Here is a 23,994-nt window from a genome sequence, read left to right on the forward strand (position 1 = left end):
AAGAAAGACCGTGTCATTAAAAATGGATTACGGAAGACAGGTTCGCCACTTAATTTAGCGAACCCGTTTGTATCGTAATGGAGCAGCGTTAAGGCGTCTAAAAGGCACGCGCAGTACCCTACAGCCGCCGCAGCCGCGTCGCGACGGGATTTCCGCGACCGATAAAGGACGCTCGTGCCTTAATCGTCGTCGCGAAGTGCGGATTTCATTCGGGGAAAGGGAAGGTACACCGCTGTGCTTTGCCGCTCTTAATTGGTTCTGATCGATCCGACCCTCGTACTAATTAGTAACGACGAGTTGTTAACGAGGTTCCACCCCGTTGACTGCGAACACGAGCCGCCGCGCCGGCAAGATGTAATCGTGGATTGACCCGCGGAAGGGCAAGGAAACGTATTCCCGCCCTAAACGGCGTGACAACGTTAATCGTATAGACACTCCGAACTGGTGAATATTTATGAAAATTAGAATCGAGTGTACAGGGAGGTTCGAAATGTATGTCGCGTGATTCTGCAGCTCGGGAGAACTGTTACAAAAATGTACCGCAGAATTGACTTTAATTCAATTCAATAATTTTAATTAAGTCGGTAATCAATTTCTGCGTCACTCCAGTTGGTTGCAAACCAGGTAGAAAGTCTAGTAATAATACTAAACGAATTCCATACAATGTTGATTTTTCACAATATCGTAAAAATTACATTGAATTAATTTCGTTTAAAATAATCTGACGAGAAATAACTGATAAACTCATTGCATTTAAATTTCACTGGGACACACCACTTGCGCAATTATTATCATTTATCTACAAAATTATGGTCGATAAAAAAGTTCTATTTCATTTCTACTTTAAAGAAGAAGTTCGAGTTAAACGAGCGGTTTCGCATTTTGTATCTTACAATTACTGAAACGACAAAGATGCTTCCATCGGGAACGATTAAATAAATTTCCTGGAGAAACGGTAGAGACCAGTGCGTGCGCCGGGATTAAAGGCAAGTTAATTGTCTGCTGTCAACCGAGGCACACACACGCTGTGTCCCAAAGAAATCGCGTTGATTATCGTGACGGTAGCGCACAAAGGAGTCTGCGCGAGAGAGTGGTACGCACGAGCATATGCAAGCTTCGTCAATGATAAGATTACTTCCGCGCAACGGAATTAGCAACGCGGGTGGAAATTGTTCTTTCGCTCGCTGTTAATTTAGATTCCGTTATAAAGAATTGCTACGGCTGCGGACCGTTCCTTTGAGCATCGACGGGAAACAGAGAAGAGAAGAGAGCGCGTATAAATCCTTTGTATCCGCGAAAAGAAACGAATTGCAAGCTTCTTATAATTCCCCAGCTGCGTGCCGACGTACCCAAGACGTATCCTAAATACCGCAGCACAAATTGGTTCCTTTTTCTAGCATACCTAAAAGTAATAGGAAGAAGAAGCTTTCAGATGAAAGCAACCTCGGAAACTCGATCGGGAGTGCTGTTTGCCGAGATACAACTTCCAAAGCTACTTACGTATACGTGTACGGACGTTGGCGGAAATATTCGCAATGATCCGACGAAAAATTCAATTAGTTTCTCTCGACAAACGGAACTGCAAGAGGTGTCGAAAGATGGGTAGAAAGACAACTCTATTCGGCCGCTCCAAGACGATAACATTTTTAATATTGAACTTTTTGAAAGGAAGTTTTTTGGAAATCATTGTGGATGTTTAAAAAAGGGTGGTTACATTAAAGAAAAAGACCTTGATATCTCTAAAAAAAATTACATAAAAACAACAATTTCTTTTGGTATCGTTTAAGCCCCATCAACTTTGTCCTCGAGACATCTTTTAAAACAACAAAGATATTTGAGGTGATAACGTCAGGTGACTCATCCTGTATAAACTACAATATAATTTGTTTGTTTATACATAAACGAGATAACACACGAATAAGAGTTATCCGTTTTATCATGGAATTCTATTGTAACTTTTCAAATAAATTTTGACAATGAACATTCTGGTTGAATGGAAAATACATATATTCTGGGTCAGGGGCGAAACGTTTAGTTTTCGCGTTAGAATCGTTCCGAGTGCAAAGGGTTAAGGGACGCCTACATTTAGCATGACGCCGTTAATTAATATTCGCGAGCATGAAGCGAGGTTAACGACACTTGAAGATAAAGTGTTGGTAGTTGAAGACACGAGGAACGACAAAGAGGTGTCGCGTCGAGAAAAATTAGTCCGCACGCCCTACGATGCGGTTGTTTGTTTCGCTAATTGCGAGCAAGTAATTACCAGTCAGCCCCCGCTCTCGCCGTGGATAATTCGTGGGGACGTGTTGTCCGTTTAATGCCGGCAAATACGATCAGCCGCTTCAATTATCGGAGCGTCACGAGTCGAAAAAGCCCGGCCAAGCGGCTTTCTGCTCATTAACGGGGTAGAGAATTAATTATCCGACAGAACATAAACCGATTAAACCGGTCACCGTGGGAAAAAAGAACGTAAGTTTGCGTCTATCGCGAATAAATCCAGCGTGCACGTTACTTTCTGCAAAAAGGGGAAAAAAAACGAGCCCGGCATTTTCACATGCCTTCAATGGAGTAAATTATGCTCGCTTGTTCTACGAGCTTCCGACAGAAAATATTGTGAAACGATTATGCACCGGCGGAGTACTTTGCACTATCGAATTTGTTCAACCTTGCAGATACACGGGGCTTTTCTATTTTTTTTTCCTTAAAGGTTACCTTCGCTCGTTATCGCAATTCTGATCATTTTCGTGTGCATTTCGAGCGTGTAAAACGTTTTGGAAAAGGAAGTCTAGGTTGTTCGTAGATGGAGTGCGAATATATATGAATAAATGTTAAGAACAATTGAGAATTGTTTAGTATCTCTAACAAGAGAGTTTAGTATTGACAAATAATAAATTAAATTGTATTTTTTTAAAATACAAGAAATAAGAGAAGACCAAAAACTACTTATTTGATTTCCACCTCGATCCAAATACCAAATAATCTTTTATTTGCAAACAAGAAATAATAACTCACTTTTGGAATTATTGAAATTACTTTTATTTCAATAAAAAGTTCAGATATTATTTGCAATTAAAATCGCACGTTTATTTATTATTTAAAATAAAATTTTCCCAGCACTGCATACAAGTATTTGAATGATCATTTTCACTTTTTAACAAAGCGTGCATACTTCCATTGAGCGGTAGTATAATTCCTCGACATGCTTTCGAGCTATGTATTCCGCTGTCCTATTTGTAGCGTAACACCGTGTATAATTGGATTACTAAAGCCTTCGGTGTACATTTGACACGTACTTCAATTACCGAAGCATTCGAAGGTGTCCGTCACCGCGATCAAGGGACGCTGGCTTCTTTCTTTTTGTCGGGTAGAAATCCTGGAGCGAATGCTAGCCGCTGGAAGAGAGGCAACGGTCGACAGGCCCGCATATAAGAGATTCTGAAATGTCCGATGGATATCGGGCAGTACCGCGGATAGACAGTTCGCGGAACGGAAAGGATCGTCGATAGAACGAATCCGTGAACCGTGGAGAACGGTGACAGTGGCCCCCCGTGTGGAAATAGACGTGACTCGGTCGATCCGGTCTCGTCGGGGCCCCGAGGATAATTGCTGTCAAGTAAAAGGGGCGAGATGTTAAGCTACATCTCGTCGAAACAACCGCAATTAAGGTCGAGCTGGCTCGCAATGGCACGTATTACACGCAGGTTACATGGTCGTGCGGAACGGCTGCGCGAGGTTACGCGATGACCTACATCGACCGTTAGGGGATTTTTATAGGTGGTTTCGACACGTCTATCCGACTGCGACGCGATCAATTAACCGCGGAAGAGGAAGCGGACGATTCGTAGCTGGAGGAACGATGTATATGATTATTGTCATTATTAAAATTAAGCTGTTTGGGAGCAAAATACGCCTGGGTCTGGTAAACGTTATAAGAAGAAGAAAATAAAATCAAGGGAAGGACCCCAGATTTCGATTTTGATAATTTTTTGTGAGATGATGGTTCATGGATCCCTAATTATGTATGCAAAATATTAGGTGTAGTTACTCAATAGTTTGAAAGATATGAACAATTAAAGTTCAACCTGCTTACAACCTGCTAATGTAACAATAAGCTATGAAACTTTAATTGTTTATATCTTTCAAACTATTGAGTAAGTACAGCTAATATTTCGCATACATAATTACGGATCCATATACCATCATCTCACAAAAAATTATGAAAATCGAAGTTGGACACTTGGGGTCCTTCCCTTGTAAGCTTAAATCAAACCCATTCGACGGAGTACCATTAATCACAATATTGTTTACATTATTCATAGACTGCGGATGTTTATGCACAGTTTGCGATTTATATTTAAAATTTATAAAGTAAAATCAGTGACATACAGTGTATAGAAATATTGAAAAAATATTAAGATGCAACATTCGAAACTTCCTCGCATTTATTTGTGAAACAGTTTGCACGAGTTGCCGCTGTCTACTAATGGCGCATAATGCGTGAAAGCGAGTCGCAGCCGCCAGAGGCTATTACGGAACCTGATCCTGAAATTAAATAAAGCCAGTTTTGTTGGAGAAAAAAGAAATTTATCTCGCAGCGCTTTTTCAAATATAATGATAAAAAATGATAGTATCATTGTACACGGAAAATTTCAAATTATGTCGTGAAATCTCATGTCTGGAAAGGAATTATATTCACGGATGAAAAGAAACTGGATGATCCAGATGGATATAAGTACTATTTCCATGATTTAAGAAAAGAACAAAGGGTAATGGAGTCGTCGACAATGTCGTGGCGGTGCAGTAATGATAAAAATGGAAATAAAATTGATTCAACGCCGTATGAATATCGCTGGCTACTTAAATTTAATTAAAGAGCAAATTGGAACAGAAAAATTGCAAAATTTCTGGCAGAAACTCGCAAAATTGCTGGCAGAAAATATATTTAGAAAATTATTTTCAAGCGGAAAATATAAAGGTTTTGAATTAGCCTGCAAAGAGGGAGAGTCTCCTGACCTAAACATTATCGAGAACGTTTGGGGAAGACTGTCAAGAATATTATAACATGAAAATGATATAAAAAATCTATATAGAAGTTTATCAAAAAGAATGATTGAAGTAGTAGAACGTAAAGGGCAGTCCACACATTACTAAACTGCTGTAATTTAGTTGAATTGGAATACTCTTCTTATTTTATGTTCAAAGTGCCTTATCATTTTGCCCACACTAAAAGTCAATGTTTGCAGAAATAATAAATGGTTTGAACGAGTTATTTAATGTTTGATATATTATATAAAAATCAGTATTACACTTATTACGTGTATATATGTGCAAATGAATGTTCATTGCTAAAAACCTTGAGGAGCATTCGGTGCAGTGAAGCGATAACGACGTTTGTAAAAGTCGGAGCTGCGGTGCATCTACATCAAGAAGCATTCCCATGGTTCCTTCTCCCCAGTCTCATTGGATCACACAATGGATCGCGTTCTCGATTAACGTGACACGTGTTAGGTCAGCCGAGAAGAATGTCCATTAACCGTGACAACGTCCTCCGCGCGAAAATGAGTCATCGTCGGCTGAATGGAGCGGGTCGGACCGGGCCGACGACCAGGCCCCGTTTATTAAGTTAGAAAGTCGCTGTTAAACTCCCCGGGAAGATGATGTCTACGTTACATCCCGGATCCGCCGACTCTTCTGTAAGATTCGTCCGATCGGTTTCCTTCTTTAATTCGAACTAATCAAAGTTTCAAACAATTACAGGACCTCCGGCGGGTCGCCCCTGGACATTGGAACGAGGACAAGCCGGATGAAAGTAGAGAGAAAAAAAAAACACTGCCGGGTTGGGACGGAGCCCGAAACGGATGGATCTCGTAAATTCTCTCGGAGCAAACTAAATCTCACAAAGAAAAATCGAGTTAACGAGCGAAGAGATTTGAATTTACCAGCGCGTCCTGCGAAAAACAGAAAATATCCTTTCTCTTGTCAACCTGAGAAATCGTTTATCAAAGCGGGTTTTATCGTTGTTCGGCAAGCTTCAAGGTTTCATTTAAAAAGAAAATCATTGAAGAAGCGTAGAATTCACATGCGATAAAATAGAGTAATAAAACCAAGATAAATATCTACTTAAAGCATAATTTTAATTAGTATTAACGATGGTAGAGAAATCCACACAGCAGATAAAAAATCGCACAGCAATTTTTAAGAATGGCTGGAGAAAAACCGATATATTACAGAAACTATTAGAAACTATTAAATCTCAAGTGTTGCCATTAACGGCAAAATAACGGCCCCATTAGATTATAAAGTAACTCGGATAAAAATTTCTTCAACCTGTTAAACACATTAACAAAGGAAAAATTAATTTTCATTTCACTCCAGCTTGTTGCAATTCCGGTAGAAAAATGTTTATTCCACGCAAAGATCCGTTTGGTAATTCTGAAAACTTCGGAACTTCTTTTTTAAAAAAAGAGTAGAAAATGTAGAAAAAAATGTTTCAAACATCTCGATCGGAACCTCCGCGCTCGAGTGTTAAGGATAAAAGTTTAATAGAGTTTGTACACCGACAAAGGGTAGATCGGAAGGTAGTTGCCACGATATTTACCAGGATGAGCACCGTATCGTCGGTCTGTCCATAACCGAATAAATCCCGACGAAGATTCACGTTACCGCTGAGCCACTGAGAGGGGGGGGGGATAGCTTTAATCGCTAAAACGTCGATAAGTGAGTAGAGCCGCTTCGGAAATGGGCAAACAAGTCTGACGGGGATGAAACAGCGAGAGAGCGCTTACCGAGCGTGGAAAATGGAAACTCTTTCGGTGGGAACGGCGAAAAATCGACGGGTTGGGCAAACACGAAGAAGCGATATTTGCATACAGTCCTTGCGAAAAAGGATACCGTCTGAAAAGGTTACGCTCACCAATTCCGATTTTTTAACGCTGTAACAGAAACCCTCCCCCGTTCGATACGCAAATGAGAATTTAACTCGCGTGTTCGCCAACGTTGCGTCTCTATTTTATAGCTGAAAGGTCCTTGATGATATTGCGAGGAAAAACTAGTATCCCCGCTCTACCGTCTCCTTCTAGAACGCTATTCCCCACGCTGATAGAGCGTTACAAAACGCGTTGTCTTCAAATCACCTTGAACGAGCTTCATAGTTGGTCATCGTACTCGTCTTGGAATGCATCAAGTGGTGCAATAAAAATATATGTTTCCATTAAACCCCTTGCCGTGTTTTGAAGAGTCGTCGTGGAGATGCTCGTCATGAAGATTTTAAACAAATACGAATTTTACGCCTTTCTTCTTAAATGAAACAAAATTTGATTGGTTTGTGATCAATATTAAAGCATTAAAATAAATGTTCTTTTTAAATTAATTAGTTAAAATTGTTGGAAGTAGAGAGAAAGTTTGATACAGCTTCTGTGTCTTGCGATTGATGAAGACAATTTTGCTTTTGCATAAAGATGCGACGCCATTCGAGGGTTAACGAGCAGAGACGTAAAGACACGGTTTCCTCCCGTACGATAAAAGTAGCCGACGAACTGCGAGGAACAAGCAACGGAGGCAGGAGCAAAAGGAGAACGAACCGTTCAGAATCTCTCGCGTAGACGCGTCTAAAGAGATTAAAGATGGCGAAGAAGAACATTGGGCCGCGCCGACAAGTCGATGCTAGGCTCGCAATCGTCCTAATTACTTTCGAGATTCCCCCCCGTAAAGCATCCGCGATGAAAGGCATGAAAAATCTAGGAGAATCCGAGGCTCGAGGAACGAGCTCCAATTCCGTGATAGAAGGAGGATGGGATTAAGTAGAGGAAAACAGGACGGCCCAACGTCCGGACCGGACGTTTCACAAATTACAACCGGTCCACGGAAGTCGACACACGTTCTCGTCCGACGTCGTGACGCCGAGAGTGTCCGGACGTCTTCCGGATAGACGAGCGATTGCCGCAACAACGGAGAGATCTTACGAGTTTATATTAACTCTCGCGCACATCTTACGAGTACAAACATCCCTTACGATGAGAAACATCCCTTCTTTCTAAGGGGGTGTTCTCGTGTTTTTATTTTCAAGCCGGATTTAATCGCGGAGACGCTGTACCCAGGGTGACCTGGCCAGAGAATGAACAGTTGCATGTGTCTTGAAATTATTATTTGGAAATAGTTATCCCAGAACATAATTCTTCCTCTCTCTCTGACAACATGTGATGGTTATAAATTGTATTAACAATCTGACAGAGGATTAAACGTAAAATTGGCGAAATGGCCAATGAAGGGACGTCGGCAAATGATGAGTACTAAATAAAAATGGTACATTAGTGGGTTTTATTTTCCGGCTGGCACAGCTACGCTAAAAAATTGTCCCACTAAATCCATAAATCTCGTTCCACGACGCAGAAAAATAACAGCCCGAAATATGCTACGCACGCATAAGACGCGACGTGACAAATTTTACGGCTTAGCATTTCACGCTACAGTGTGACTAAAATTCGCATAGATAGAACCATGACAATGTATCCCGCGAGATTAAATTAGTATTCTCGAAAGACCCGTGTGTTCCTTTGATGAATTGCTCGAAATATAGTGTATCGCAACCGCGGCGTTGGGAAAAAATTTTATTGAAATAAAAATTTCGTATAAAGTGGGTTTAAAAACCACTTGGAATAAACTCAGTTTATTCGAAATTTTTATTTCGATATAATGTTTGCCCAACTCTGATTGCAACGGTCAAAATAGGGCCGTGGAAATTGGAAAACGGATTGAAACTCTGCGCGTGAAAAGTTCTCTAGTAATATAGGAGTCCGGATAAAATTTTAATTATACAGCTATTTGGCTAAAATTAAAATGTTTTATGAATCTATTTTCACACGTGATATAATTTAATTTCATTAGTGGTCCATTTATGATGACATAATTAATATTCTTAATGCAATGTAAATTTTACAAGTCGGAGAACAATTCAAGGACACGTTATTAATATCTCTGAATGTATTTTAATGTCGACTAGAAGGCTCGAGGAAAATATTTACAAGAAATAAAATGTCGGTGACCTGGAAAACTCCGGGAAAAATATTTGTTATGTCATCGCAAATAAAGAAGATATTCGGATGGCTAAATTCAGGTTGACATTTATGAAAAACTTTTGCAAGAAAAAGTTAATCTTTGAAATATATTTTAAACTATTTTATATTTTCTTTTAATAGATTCGTCATTCAAAAACGTACAAATTGGATTTTGAAATAGATTTTTCAACCCCAATTTCGAGGGCTATTTTCACCCCCTTGAATGTCAGCAAATATTTTTTCGGGTTGTATATCGTAGAAAAATTGCATAAAAATCGGCGTAAAAATACGATTGGCTCCCCAGTCAGTTGAATGACCTTGTGTAATCGGAAGGCCGGAGAAGTGGCCAATAATTGAGCTTCCAGAACTCACGAACAGGGGGGTGGTTTGCTCTAATCCATTGGAAAGACCCGGACCGGTCACGAATGGCGTAGTTTTCGAAACAGAGGCTGGCTTTTCGCCCCTTTCTTCTTAACTCACCCCTGCTGGGAGACGTGCGAACGTCCTTTCGGTGCAGTTGTGATTCTTGGAGCGTTCACCCACTTTTCGTTATTTATTTCTTTCCGTTCTCCGGGCCCGGGGCTCGTTGCCCCCACGTTTCGCCTTTGTGGTAAATTATTGTCGTCCCCGTGCTCCTTCCTGCTTCCGCTTTCCACAGTGCGCCGTGCGCGATGCCACGTCCTAAGTACGTACGTGTCTGGAACGGGTCTCCCGTAAAGGGGACGAGGAGAGGTCGTTGATCCAAATTTTAGAACAAATTGCTCTCGAGAGACGCTCGCCGATTAGCAATTTTCGGATTCATTTGTCGCTGCTTACTCGAAATCCGATCCGGACACGCATTTCGCTTCTTCCGTTACTTTATCTAAAAGTCTGGAAAAAGTCGATCTCAAAATTTTCCGCAAGTTGGTTAAGTCATTTTTCTTGTCCGACGTAGTTCAAGGTCTAAAGAGTAAGACTTCAGTATTGCTTTTTTTTTATTTCAACGGAAACTGATTTTTTTTTATCGAACCTTTAGAATTCTTTAAAAAATTATGATTAAACGAATCAAATTTTCTTTCTTCGAGAATGTGTCAGTCCTGGAAACGAGTCTACCCCCTTAAAGTAAACATTTCGACGCTCTTCTACAATAACTTTTCACAGGGTGGGTTAGCCGTGTCCTATTTCTGTTGAACCGGTACCAAACCGCGAGAACACCAGTTCTCTTTTTTTTCTCATTCACCCGGAATCGGTATTACAACTATTTATCTCGACGAAGCGACATTTTATTACCAACCCCTGCGTCATAAATCTCTCGGGCGAGAGCCGGTACCCGAAACTTCGCCCCCGGCCGCATTTGTAGAAAATTCATTTGAAATTCATTTCGGTTAAGGCAGAACAGTCGAACTTGCCCGAGGAAGGACCGAGTCGACCATGACTTTTAAAACTCCTCTCGCGAGAAGGGTCGATTTAATTACCCCGAAACGCCATCGCGGCTCCTCCACGAGGAAATACTGTGCGCGTTTCAACCCACGTTCAGCTGTATGCCAGTCAGGGGCATGGAACAGGCTCCCCGGTATTATGAGAATAAATTATTTCTCATTAAGATGAAGTACATATTTCACGTTACGTTAATACTTGGCGGTTCACCAGAAATGTTACAAGCCGATAAAGAGGACCGTCGTAAAGGTTGGGACAGAAATCTTTACTTTTCGTAATGAAACCTTTCTCACCAGCTATGGAGCACATAAAGGAACGTAAATACTATATTATATTCCATTACCATCCATTCTTTGATAACTACAGTCCTTTTCAAACTTTAGAAACGTGCAACTTGCCAGGAACCTATCATAACCTGGAAAGCATGGTTGCTCATCCTTTGTGGATCATTTCCTTATTAGATTTCACAAATTTCATATACATATACTTACGTCCATCTTTGACAATGAGGAATTTGTCAATTTTTATGTCGAAGAACATGCGATGACCGTAACGTCTAGCTTTTTCCGTTTTTATAATTATATTTTCTTTTATAATGATGAAGTTGTATAAGTTTTTGTTGTTAAATAAAGTTATGGGGGGTGGAGCTCACTCTTAGAAGAAGCCATTAATGTAGGAGACTGCCGGCAGATTATGAGAGACGGTGTCGGCGGTGTCTATAGAAACCTGATCGGTTCTTAGAGACGGCGAAGAGGTTTACGAAAACCTTATCGCCTAAAGGCGGCACATGACGAGTGGCCCGCTCCTGCCGATGCGCGGCGGTCTTCGAGGCAGTGTGTCCAGACAGGGGTAATCGAAAAGGAATCGGGGGGAATACAAGTACCCCCTCTCTGATTACCAGAGTAATATGTGACACGTTGCGCGACGAGAATAGAGTGAGGCAGAGTGAGGCGAATGGAAGACACGTTGCGCGTGCGCGGTAGGGACTGAACGGTGGAATAGGATAGTGGAAGGGGATAAGGTGGAGAGCCTGGAGGGGGAAAAGATGTTGGTTTCAACACAGGGGGTGTAAGCTGCCGTGTTAAAGAAGTGGCCAGTATTTCAGCGCCCTCTATAGCTCAGGGCCGAAAAGGGCCGAAGTAATGACAGTATATATATATATAGATACAAACGCTACTCACTTACACACAGATACTCGCGTGACTCACACAACTCTATATACCGTAGCTATATGTACTTTAATGTACACGCGTACAATTAATCTTGTAAGTGGAAGGGTAGAAATTTATACAGCTTGAAATATATAAAAATAAATATTTATTATACATCTATTTATTTTCTCTTACAATGTTTCGTATAATAGGTACGCGCTATCTCAAACAAAAGTGATCCAGCGGAACTTCAATAGGATCTGCGAATATAAAGACAAGATATATTATCGCACATGTTTATACCATTATTTCTTAACTATATTTATTTATAAATAAATAATATATAAATACCTGGTAAACATAAACTTGGTACGGCAGACAGAGAGAATCCTCGCCGCACAATATATTTGGCCTCAAAATGTAAATTGCGTACTGCACGCTCCAACAGTAGTTTCTCGGGCAAATGCAATAATTCTTTGTTCCCAGTCGTAGAGAGCCACTTAGAAATCCTTTTCTCATATTTCCTGTCCTTAGGAAATTTGTATAAACTGCTATAATTGCCGGGGCAATTAAGAACAACGCACAATTTAGCAACCATAGCTACTCTTTCACTGTCTTTCACTTGGACCAACTTCGACTCGCTTAGAACAATTCAGAACAATTCCAGTGTGGGTTAGGTTGCTAAGCGTTAGCGTCAGTCAGAGCCAAGCAACCGTTCTGCGCATGTGCCCCCATCACGTGATGGGGAACACCAACGCCGCCTATAAGCCAGGCCCAGAAACTTAGTGGTTGAATTATTTGCATTTCAGCTTATACCCCCTGTTTCAACATCAATCTGGCCACACTGCTTCGAGGGCATTCTTTGTGCGATCGTAGCCAGCATCGGACGTGTTTGACTGAATAATAAAGAAGTTGGTTCCTAACACCGGTGTTTCCTTCTTATTATTAAATTTCCTACATTAAAAGCACTTTCAGAATTTTGAACAGCTAGTTAACTTTCTGGTAATCCGTGTGTCCAATTTTGTTAATAAACCCATTCTTCCTTGCGCTATTATTCATTTGGAAAATTCGGCCACGGCTGATTTAGACAATTTTGAACTTCCGATTTCTTTGATCGGATCCCAACTTTCCATTCTCGCACAAATAATCGGTAATCTGAACTCGACACGTGAGGGGTTTCAATTAGACTGTACACCGTGCGATGGATACTTTTTACTCTGGCCACTCGGAGGAAGAAACGAGACCGCGCGCAGTCGGTTATGAAGTCCGTGGCGTAACAGTGGCGATAGACGACATCGCGCGATGTAGCAGGCACGCGAAAGAGGAAAAAGGGGAGATCGTTCCGCACGTTTGTACCGCGAAATCTCTCTCTCGCTCCCCTCCCCCTCCGCCCTACGTCTTGCCACGCTCTCGTATTGGCTCGGAACTCGTTTGCGGGACACGAACTTTCCGCCCTGGCTGCCGCAGGAAGAGAAGGTTCAAATATAAAAAGAGAAGAGCATCCAAGGAACGTGCTCGAGAAATTAATGGCGAGCTATGGAGGAGGCTACAAAACGTCACCTGGACACCGGAAGAAATTAGAAACTCATGGGCGCTGGCTGGATTCGAGAATCTCGATTAACAGAATTAACCCGTCTGTAAGTTTCGTTCTACAGGCACGGTGATTTTTAACGCTAACCGTACCGAGCACAGAATACGACATATATTTTGTTTTATTAAAATGACAACACTGAATTTATTTTAATTTCTTGCAATTTTCATAACAGTGCGTGGTTGAATGAAAGAAATTCGTTTAATCATTTCTAGCGGAATTATCCTTGCAACTTTGTTACTGTGATTAATCCGGAGATTATGTATAATTGCCGGTCATTCTATATTTTGGCAAATGTGATTAATTATTGAAGATTTGTCAAATTAACCGGGGAGTTTATATTGGCTTGGCAAATAAGTTCGTTCGGTTTTTTACATTGTCAATGTAAACACAAAGTCTTATGTGGCTTATGTGTTTGTGAAAGTGTTATGAGGCTCACCCCGTACAAGTGTGCGAAGCGTCTACTAAATCAGGGAACCGGAAGTCGCGTCTTCTCCTTGTTAGCGTGCCGATTCTCTTTAGCAGCGTCCGCGAACACCGAAAGTACCGAGAAAGCTTCGAGAGGAGAGGGCTCCCGGAAAGACGCGAAAGAAGATTTCGCCCGCGGGAAAATGCGCGTATCGACGAGGAGGAAACGCATATTTTCGCGTGGAAGACGCGGCACCGATTTCTCAAAGTTCCCTCCGAGGACGAAAAACGACTTTGAAACCGATGAAAAGGTGGCAAGAAAGATTCCCGCTGAGAAAGAAGCCTTTCAGTAAAAAGAACACGCAGTCGGCGGAGCTCCGACGGACCTCTTACGGAAGTTTCGATATACATTTCCACCGTTCAGAGAGCTCGTAGAATCGTTAATACGCCTTTTTACCGATAAGTCGCAGACTGCGAGGCATTTTTCATCGATGCGTTTCAAAGCGGACGAAAGCAAACTGCCTCTCATTCATTCTGTAAGTTGTTTACACGATTACGAAACTTCATTGACGATTTTGTTAGACAAATAAAAAAGTTTCTGATCATTGTACAAAAGGAATTGTAGAATTATAGAACGATGGTGTGCGAATAGAGACACTATCTGTGAAATAACAGAAACTGGCGCGAATTATACACTCGAAGCAGCTTCGAGACTCTCCCGACCACCCCATATTTCATGAAATGAGAAACCAAAGTCGATCGGTTACATTATTCATATAACTAAAGTAAAATTAAATCGATAAATCGAATAAGTTATACATATCAGCACGGGGGGAGGGGGGATAATACCATGTAAATGTCTGATGTCGTAATCCCATCGTGAATATTCTGCGAGCAGTGAAATCTTCTTAAAAATTCAAAAGCGTTTATTCGCTCTGGCGAAACTATAAAATGGGCCAAAATCGAAAAGAGGATCGGGGTGCTATAACAATTTTTCATTTAATTACTTGATCCTAATGACACTAATGCGACCTTGATAAATAAACGTCGAGAAACGTGCCGAATGTGTACAGAGAGACAGAACATGGGAGAGACGGCAGTAAAAGGCGAAGATCAATAGTTCTCGCGAAGAAACGGAATTGCTTTCCGGCAGAAAAAAAAGGTATTGCCCTTTCGCGAAGAAAGGAATAGCTCTTTCGCGGAGGCTAGGCGTAGGTTTCTTGCAGATAAACGATGTTGCTCTTTCGCGGGGGGGAGTAAAAAGTCGTTCTCTCGCGAAAGAAACGCATAATCCTTTCGCGGAGGAATAGCTGATTCGAGGGGAGAAGATGTCGTTCTTCTTTGCGAGAGGAAAAACTATTCAAAACAGAAGACAGCGCTGTAAATCAATTAGCCGTTTCTTCGTCAAATAAATGTCGGATCATTGGAACGCTAACTTGCTGGCGAAACTAGAACTGCGCTGATTTAGAACTAAAGCGAGGGATGATCCCTCGGCTTAGGTTAAAGCGGGGTGTCGCATAGATCCTGCTAAACGCCAGTCCCATTGTCCGCCGGAGGCTTTTCTCAGCACATGTTTCGCGTCAGAAGCGTCTTATTTTAACGCATCTCCGCCCCGGCGTTTCCGAGTTCCACGCAGGAGGATTAAAAAGGCAAATAAACTCCTCGGCTTATTGATGCTACTACTTCCTCTGACCTGGTTCCCGCAAAAAGGAAGCTCGCCGGTGAAGTAGCAGCAAGAATAACTACTCCAAACTTGTCGTTTCAACTGACCGCCAACATATTTGTTTGTAACGATTCGGAGCCCCACAGCTATTCCTCCTCGTTTCGCTTGTAGTCTCGTCATCTCCGTCCTCTCTTTCGCGCTGGCGTTCCGCCTCATCTCCCCGTGATTTATCCGTCGACGAACTCGCCAGAAATGTTTCTCTCGCTTTTGTTGCCGCGAAACTTCGCTACCAGACTGGGCCGCGAGCGTTCGTTTGACCCCAGAACCAGAGACTCCCGGTGAAATATTAAAAATTAGTTTTGTATCTGGCCCGGGGATCTCGGGGATGTAAGTGGCGATCGTCGCCGGGACTGCACCGGAGTTCATGAACCGTTCAGTCGGCCGGCAGAGGCCGTGCTTTCGTAACGATTAGACTGCCGAGTTCTTTGTGAATTATAAAAATTGTCCGTTTGATGTTACGACATGATAGAAAAGCATTTATGGCTTATGGAAATGCTCGAAAAAGGCTAGAGTATAAAACTCATTACATTGAAGTTGATCCAAATAGTTTTTACATATTTCTGACGCATGTTTTGGATCGTTATTATGATATTGTGTTTGTCTTATGCAATTAAAGGTTCATAATCTATACGAAATACCAGAGAATTGATATTCGGACGTTCTAAAAATGACGATAACTTTGAACTTTTCTGGAAAGCTAGAGCAATTACTTTACTAGAGGATGTGAAAAGAAATTTTTGCAAAAATTGTTAAAAAATACGTTTTGTAGATCTTGCTGTAAAAAGCACTGCCCTAGTTACTGACCAGCGCAAGGGATAAGGACGTGCACGGCCGAAAGTAAGACGGCTCTTTAATGCGTTGGGGGAAGCTTTATCCCTAACGTGGAGCAGCAAGTGAATTATGCCGTTATTTTATATTGTCCACGAAGAAGCGAGTTGGACTCGAACCAATTCTGCCGTAACACCGCCGTTATTTATTACGGAATAAAACTGATGCCAGAAAATAAGCGAGCCAGCGCAGTTTTATGGGGGGAATTTCGTGCGACAACTTTCGTTTCCCGTGGTACGGGTCGAGGGGGCGCTTCGGGAAATTTAATCACAAGATAGCCAATCCAATAATCCTGCGTGCAACGATAAACTGTAATTCATACTAAATTCGAAAATCGTACACCAAATTGAATCGTTTTAACTGCAGAGAGCAAAAGGAAACAATAGTTTCCGTGATTTCAAAGATTTATGCTGTTTTGATCCCGAAAAGGAATAAAGATGTTTCTTTACGACTCTCTGCTGCTTCTCGCGATTACCTTCCACGTTCTTCTCCGTTCAGACTTTAGCAATCCAACTTGATACAAGGTATGAAAGTCCGAAACGATTTTTATTCATGTCCTAATTTTGTAACAATTAAAAATAAAATTTCTCAGAAACAAGAAATCTTTATGCAAAATACAAGTATTCTGCCAGAATTCCAACAAACTGGAACGACATAGAAATTGATTTGTTTCCGAGATTCTATAATTCGATTAAAATTATATTTACAGACAGCTCGTTTACCCTTACTGAACTTCCTTGACTTCATTGATAATTATATATTAAATAAATAATAATATTATAAGGTCGTACCGTTGACGAAGACGCCATCGAGGGATAAGGGCGTTGTAAAGGGGTTGAAGCTACAACAAAACGATTACAATAATTTTGTCCTACGACTCCTGTAAAACATGGTTAACGAAACAGGCCAGAAACTCGCGAGTTTACCTTCTAGAAGGTCACGCGTGGTCTCCGAGAAAAGCAGCGAAGTTAGACAGGAGAACAGTACAGTGTTTCAAGTGTCTTATTCGATGAAACATTCGGAAAAATCCTGGGTAGTAAGAGGACAAAGAGAGGAGGGGGAAAGCATTAGGCACAGGCCGAGTGTCAGGGTAACTTTCGCTCGTAAAATCGAGAAGTTTCAACGTTCGCCCGGGGTCGGCGGAGCAGAGGTTGCGCGTGGCAGTAATACCGAGCCCGCAAGGAACTCTGTATGACGTCTAAATCATATGTCACGGCCTGGAAATACGCATATCAGGAAACGTAAACTTGATTCCCGGTAATGCTTCCGGCGTTGCGAGTTCACCCCCCGAAGCCAGCCGTTTGCTAACACACCTGTACGCCGATATCCGCCCTTTACGCATATGCGGTGAGTCGGGAATTATCAAACTCCTCCTTCGTCCCTATTTTTACGCACTCGACTTTGTAGTTCCACAAAGAACATAAATCTTGGGTTTATACAGGCTGGGCCCCCACCACGTGTTACCACTTCGATTTACGTGACTATTATTATTCGTAGCGGAAAATGGTTCGCGCGTTCCGACGTCATATGAAGATCATTCGCTTTTTTAACCTTTTCCAGTCGAAGCTATTTGAAAAGTAAGCATTTATTCCGATCTAGAATAATTCCATTGTATACATATGACTTTTTTTTATTTTACGAAATTGATAAAGTATGAGTAAAATCACAGATTTCTTTAATATGTAATAGTAATATGTAAGAGCCTAGTAGATTATATTTACTATGCATGTATATAACTAATGTTTTCGATATCTTAAACAAAAATTGTTGTAACACTGTTGATTTCTGTACGAAGGCGTAACATGAATTTTATTTTAAAAAAATAAAGCAATACTAGGTACTTCATCTGGGTTTTATTAATTTCGAAAAAGTGTGTTTTAACTGGTACCTTCACCCTATATCTGCAGTCAATCGAAAAAGCATTTCGACACAAAATTTCCAATTCTCCAAAAATTGTCCATATTTCATAATTTCGTTTACAAAGATAATACAAACTGAATCGTCTGTAACAGCAACAACTATTAGAGGATTGAAAATTAAATCCTCCCGTTTGCAACGATTGCATAACCTCTTTTTCCAACAAACACTTTTTCCATTCTAGAATATTTCCATTCTGCACAATTTTTCTCATTTCGTACATATTAAACTCACATATAATATCTCGTATAGTATGTGTAGTAATTTATTAAATACGAACAAATTTCATGGAAAATTAAAAAGGCAAATTAATAATGTCAACAATATTTTTAAGAATGGCATAGCAATGTTTGGTCGACAGCAGTGATCGAGAGAAAAAGGCGGAAAAGTCTTATTTTTACGTTTACACATTTATGAAGAATGTTTTTATAAAATATGAGAATGATTGACAATGTTGTTCTCATTGAATTGTAAAATTTATTCAGAGCAAAATATTTATTTTCACGTATTTTAATCTGTACGGATCAGTTTCAACTTGTACAGGGTGGGTCACCAGATATTACCACCCTCTCTGATTTACGTCATTATTATAATTATTATTCAAAGCGAGAAATGTTTGTTGTTTTTATTAGTTTTTTGTAGCTGGGTGCGTCAAGGACTATGAAGATCAACTTTGATTTTTCCAATGGATAATTAAAATAACTGAGATTATAAATACATGAGAATGATTGATAATTTTCTTTGCCCCGTCAACGAGAAAAAAAATTCTCATTGAATTGTACAAATTCATTCAGAGGAAAATATCTATTTTCACGTATTTCACAATCTCTGTTTTTTCAAAATTACTATAAGATATTTAATTTACAGACGCGATTCAAATAAATCTTGAAAAAGATCCAAACTGGGATCGAAACGTTGATTTTGTTTGACAATTAGCAAAGTTGCTTTACAATTAATAATAAACGATCGAACCGTTGCGTTGCGCCGAAAACATTTAAAAATGTATTATTTCAATCTCATTGGGGAAAAATACACACTTTTGCCCTAATGCTTTTTTAACCGGGGTTTCCTAAACGATAGATCGGTCAACAGAAGCGTAATCAAACACGTTCCGAACGCAGCTTATTGTTAGTCGCAGAGGCCGCAACACAAACGATCACCCCGAGCCCCCGTTTTGCGAGCAAGAATCCATCAGGCTGATTCAACAATCAACAAAGCAATCTTACCGGTTCCCTTGTCCGATAATCAAAATGTGGAACAATCGGAAAACCGAGGGGAGAGGAGGAGAGGAAGGATGGAGGATCGATGATTGATCGACAGGGTCGTGGAACAGGTGACTCTCTCGAGAGCGCAGTTTTCGGAAACGGGGGGGAGGGTCTGGACGATTTAATATAGAACTCTATTTACGCCGTTGGCGTGCATTGTTCGTCGGTGCGTTGACGTAGCGCGTGCACAGGCCAACACCCAGCAGCCTGCGGGCACGTCGAGGTTCCACTCTTGATCCGCTGATTATACGCGGGTATAATTAAAGCCTGATGATCGCTCGATCGCCCACCGATTGATCGGCAGCCGCCTATCCGCCGAATCAGTTTACGGTAATCCACAGGGAGCTCAGGGATCACGGAGATTTCTCCTTGCTGAAACGGTATCGAGTGTCCACGGCATTTTCGTGGAAATCTCCGGATTATCCGTCGCGATACTTATTAACAATTACTTGCCGACCCAGTGGATCGCGTGTTCCCAGACGTACAGGACCAACAATTTTTGCCTTTCTACTGTAAACTATTGTCCATTTCGTGTGTAATCCACTAGATTTGAACGAGGAGATCGGAGAAATCGCAGTTTCGATCCTGTAGGATCTATGGTTCAGAAGTTATTGTTGCTTAAGCTGAGCAATTTACAGTGTTTTTGACGGGTAAGATTTGTAGCGACGATTGCACGCCACTTACCGAGCTGATCCGCTAGGTGGCAGCACAGGCACGCGGTAATATCGCTAACGTAGAAGAAATACCTTGGAAGATGTTTGAGAAGAAATATTTTGGCTACGTTCGTACAAAATATACATAATATATTGAATGTTATCAACTTCAATAATATGCTGTTTTGGCTTGTTTAGCTTCCACGAAAGTTTTATTTCGATTCATAGAGGTTTTTAAAGCGCAAAAACAGGGAATGAAGAGAATTTTCGTCTCATAGAGGTTTTCGATTTAGACTGTCCGAATAATTAATAATTTAGTCCAGTTGCGCGAGTTAATAGGATCTATTTAGATGGAATGTTTGCACATACACAATTCTGGATCAAAACGGACTCTCTAGCCCGGTGGAGCGAGAATTAATTTTCGCATGATTTCACATTCTATCGTTAATATTTCAATCTATATTTAATTTTCAGATGTTTTACGCTCTCGCGTTCCTTAAAAAATGTATCAATTTCAATTTAACGATTAATTCGAATTAAAATTACTACGAACGTTCCATTTGAATTTTAATCTCTCAGTGGTAAAAAGTTATTAGCTATTTATATCGAGTCGAATAAGAGCCATTAATAAATGAATATAATAAAATCCCCATGCATATTCCGCGCATTTTAAAAAAGAATATGGAAGCAACGTCCGCCCTGCATGTTATTAAAATCATCCGCTGTCCGAGGATTCAAGGCAACTCGTTCAAAAAAAAAAAAAAGATTAAAGGCATACTCGGTATTGCGCATCTCAATTTTGCAATTTTTATTTCATTAAATAAATTACTTCGGTTTCATGGAGGTTTTCGAAGTTGCAGGGTTTGCCGGTCAAACTGTTAATACGTCTTTTCATTAATAATTATAAAAATAGCTTGTTGTTATACGAGTAAATTGCTTTAGTCACCATCAGTCCAATAAACTTCATTTTTAAAGTCCAATTGACATTTTTACGATATGTATAAAGTAAAAAGGATGTGCCGCTCTGTGTGAGCGACGTGTATATTCCACAGAATATTACAAAATTTAATAAGAAAGAAATGTATAGGAGAATATTGCTGGCGATTAAAAAGAGATATAAAAAGCTGCTTTAATAATATTCAATTTTAGAAGAAAAATAATACGAATATGAATAATATCGTATATTATACTGTGTATAATATATTATAATTAGACAACAGATGTTTGTGCAAAATAAAAATTTTCTACTTGAATTGCAACAAACTGGAGTGAAATAGAAATCCATTTTCTCTCCTCACATGTTTAAAAAGTTGAAAATAATATAACAATAATCTTAAATTCAGCTAATATTTTCACTGTTCGAAATTACATCCACTCATTATTAATTATAATATATCGTATTGTAGCTTCGTTATTGATATATAAACATTTTTTATATTCAAATACCTTCTCTTACTAATTATTAGCTATAACACAAGTTATTATATGTAATTACAATAGTATATATTTTATATTATTTTATAGTTTCTTTTCCAAAAAGAGATTTAGTTTAATTTAAAATATGTCGTCACAGTAACATTTTTTCATCGTCGCGTGTCGGGCTGTCGAGTGTTCTGACCGTTTGACTCTGCGGAGACACTGATCTCGATCGTTCGAGCGCTATGTAAACAAAATCTGCCGGCCGGTCTCGGGCCATCGATGGCCTTGCCGGCAGTTGCCGCCTTGCCTCGCATTTTCCCCACTCCGCAGAGTCACTCCGTCCACGTGCACGCATTCTCAAAGAGAGCCGATTTTGTTTGTCGCAGCCGATCAAACGTCTCGGCCGCGCGCTACAATGTAAATACACGCGCGAGCACTCGGCAGCCGACTCCGGCAACCTACAACGGCAAATGCTCAGCCCATGCTTATCCTAACAACACGCTTAAATCTACGACAAATATTTTGTTTGTATTTTGCTAGTAAAAATTCTGATTGCTATGGTTAAAGATGATTATCTTCATTAAGTAAAATTAATACTTATAATAAAATAAATCCTTAGTCCCGCGGGATTGACTTGCAAACCCTAACTCCAATGTTAACGTTGAAACTCGAGAATTTTTCAGATTTTCGAAGGCCGAGAGCAGTAAAAAAAATATCCCTGGACGTAAACGACGTATGGAAGGTGCGAAAACTAAGTGAGCCCATGGAGGGATAAAAGTATTTTAGGGTGGACAAAAAATGTATTATGGTAGCACAGTATGCAATGTTTCGATACGGCGTACCAATAAAAAGCGGGGAGAAATTCGAAAGCCAACTTTATTGAAACAAATATTTTGATTTCCAGTAGTAATCGAATAATCCTAAATGAAAGAGACAGTCTAACGTTTCCTGGCAAAGATCTCACCCCGTAGATAACGCGGCGCAGCCAGAGTAGCGAGCAGATCGCGGTTGGCTCACGTGTGTTTACGATACATCGCTCGGAATATATACAATTTGATATAGGGGCTTGTAGGTGTACGGAACGCGGGGGGTGGACAGCCAGCCCGGATAGATGGACCGCGCAGTTTCGTTGCACCGATACCCGATATTTACTGGTCGAATCGCAAATTTAACGGGCGATTTCCCGCGCCGCGGGCCTGTGTAACTCGAACGGAATCGACTTGTGCATTAAGAGCGCGGTTAAGGGTCGCGATGCGTCACCCCGCGATAGCTGGAGAATGGGGTTCAACTTTGGAATTGTACAACTAAAAATTGCAACTAATATATTTCTGTAATTCGCTGGCATAACGAAAATTTGTCTGATTTTAGAGGTTTGCGCTCTCGAACATTTTCAATTCTTCTACAAGATACCCCTTTTTGTATTTTTAATGGTTTTCGAACCGATTTAAATGATATGAATTTATGATATTACTGTACATTTACTTCACACACCCTATGTAATTATTTTTTACCTCATATTTATTCATTGCAGAGTTTTTATTTCCTCATATTCACTCGTTTCGAGTCACCAAACCATTTTTCCACATTGCGTGCACCGAACACAACAATTTTATTATTATTTTATCTCGTAAAAATGGCAAATTTCTATTTTTGGTCGACGGAAATCACAGAATAAATTTACTAAGGTAAATAAATGCAGTCTTATCGCTTTCACAAGGTAACGCATACTATCACTTTCACTGTTCGCTGCTTCAACCCCTAACGTTCTAATAAACGTTTGCGTCTACGGTCAAGAAAATCCATAATTTTCTTCCATGATACTTGTACGCGTGACAAAAATTTAAACAAAACTAATTCATCTCTAGGATATGTTGTTTCGTACTAACACTTCACTGTTGAGCGTAATTACAAAATTATTTAAAACACTTCTACGGGTGACAAAAATGTAAACAAAAAGAAATTAGATTCCTTCACTGTTGAGCGTAATTACAAAATTATTTAAAATGCTTCTACGCGTAAACAAACGTAATTAAAAATTCCAAGATAAATTGTTCGGTACCGACACTTCACTGTTGAGTGTAATTATAAAAACTTTCAAGTCTCTAAACTCATCGGGAAGTTAGTTTAAAATCAATTGTAAAATTTGTACCGTACAAACAAACAGACAGACGGACAGACAAGAAAGCGAGCTAATAAAAACGTGGTAAAATAAAACGAACGAAAGCCGCCCTAACCGTACCGAGGCATCGTGTTTACAAAAATGCATCCAGTTTACGGGAAAAAGGATTAGAAGCAGAAGGTCAGAGGCGAAAGTAACGTGTGTACGTAAACACAAGCTACGAGGCAAAACCCACAGATGCGACTCCTTCGGAAAACATAAACAGTTCCACGAGTGTGCACTGCCGCGCGTGTAGGAAGCCGGAGAAAAGCACAAGTGTCCACTTAACCTCGAGGATCTATCCCACCGAGGTACGCGGGAACAATCCATCAATCGGAATATCTTAATAAGTGAATTCCTGTGAGAAATCAACACGGGTGGCCGAGGGTGTTCCGATAGATGAATCGACTTA

At 40.4% G+C, this 23,994-nt stretch overlaps 2 protein-coding genes across 10 annotated transcripts in view; both read right to left on the reverse strand.

Moving 5' to 3' along the window:
- On the reverse strand, positions 1–23,989 carry LOC143218391 (uncharacterized). Of its 2 annotated transcripts, none has more exons than XM_076443542.1 (2): positions 11,972–23,989; positions 1–11,880 (listed from the first exon to the last, which is right to left on the reverse strand). In XM_076443542.1, exons 1-2 carry the CDS (start codon positions 12,216–12,218, stop codon positions 11,840–11,842), a joined length of 288 nt encoding a protein of 95 aa, XP_076299657.1. In that variant the 5' UTR covers positions 12,219–23,989; the 3' UTR covers positions 1–11,839. Both variants share the same exon structure in this region; 1 of them encodes a protein (XP_076299657.1).
- The window catches only part of Con (leucine rich repeat protein connectin), a 333,106-nt gene that overhangs the window by 157,264 nt on the left and 151,848 nt on the right, over positions 1–23,994 (reverse strand). The window lies entirely within an intron of this gene.

The sequence above is a fragment of the Lasioglossum baleicum genome, chromosome 19, assembly GCF_051020765.1.
Source record: "Lasioglossum baleicum chromosome 19, iyLasBale1, whole genome shotgun sequence".
NCBI lineage: Eukaryota > Metazoa > Arthropoda > Insecta > Hymenoptera > Halictidae > Lasioglossum > Lasioglossum baleicum.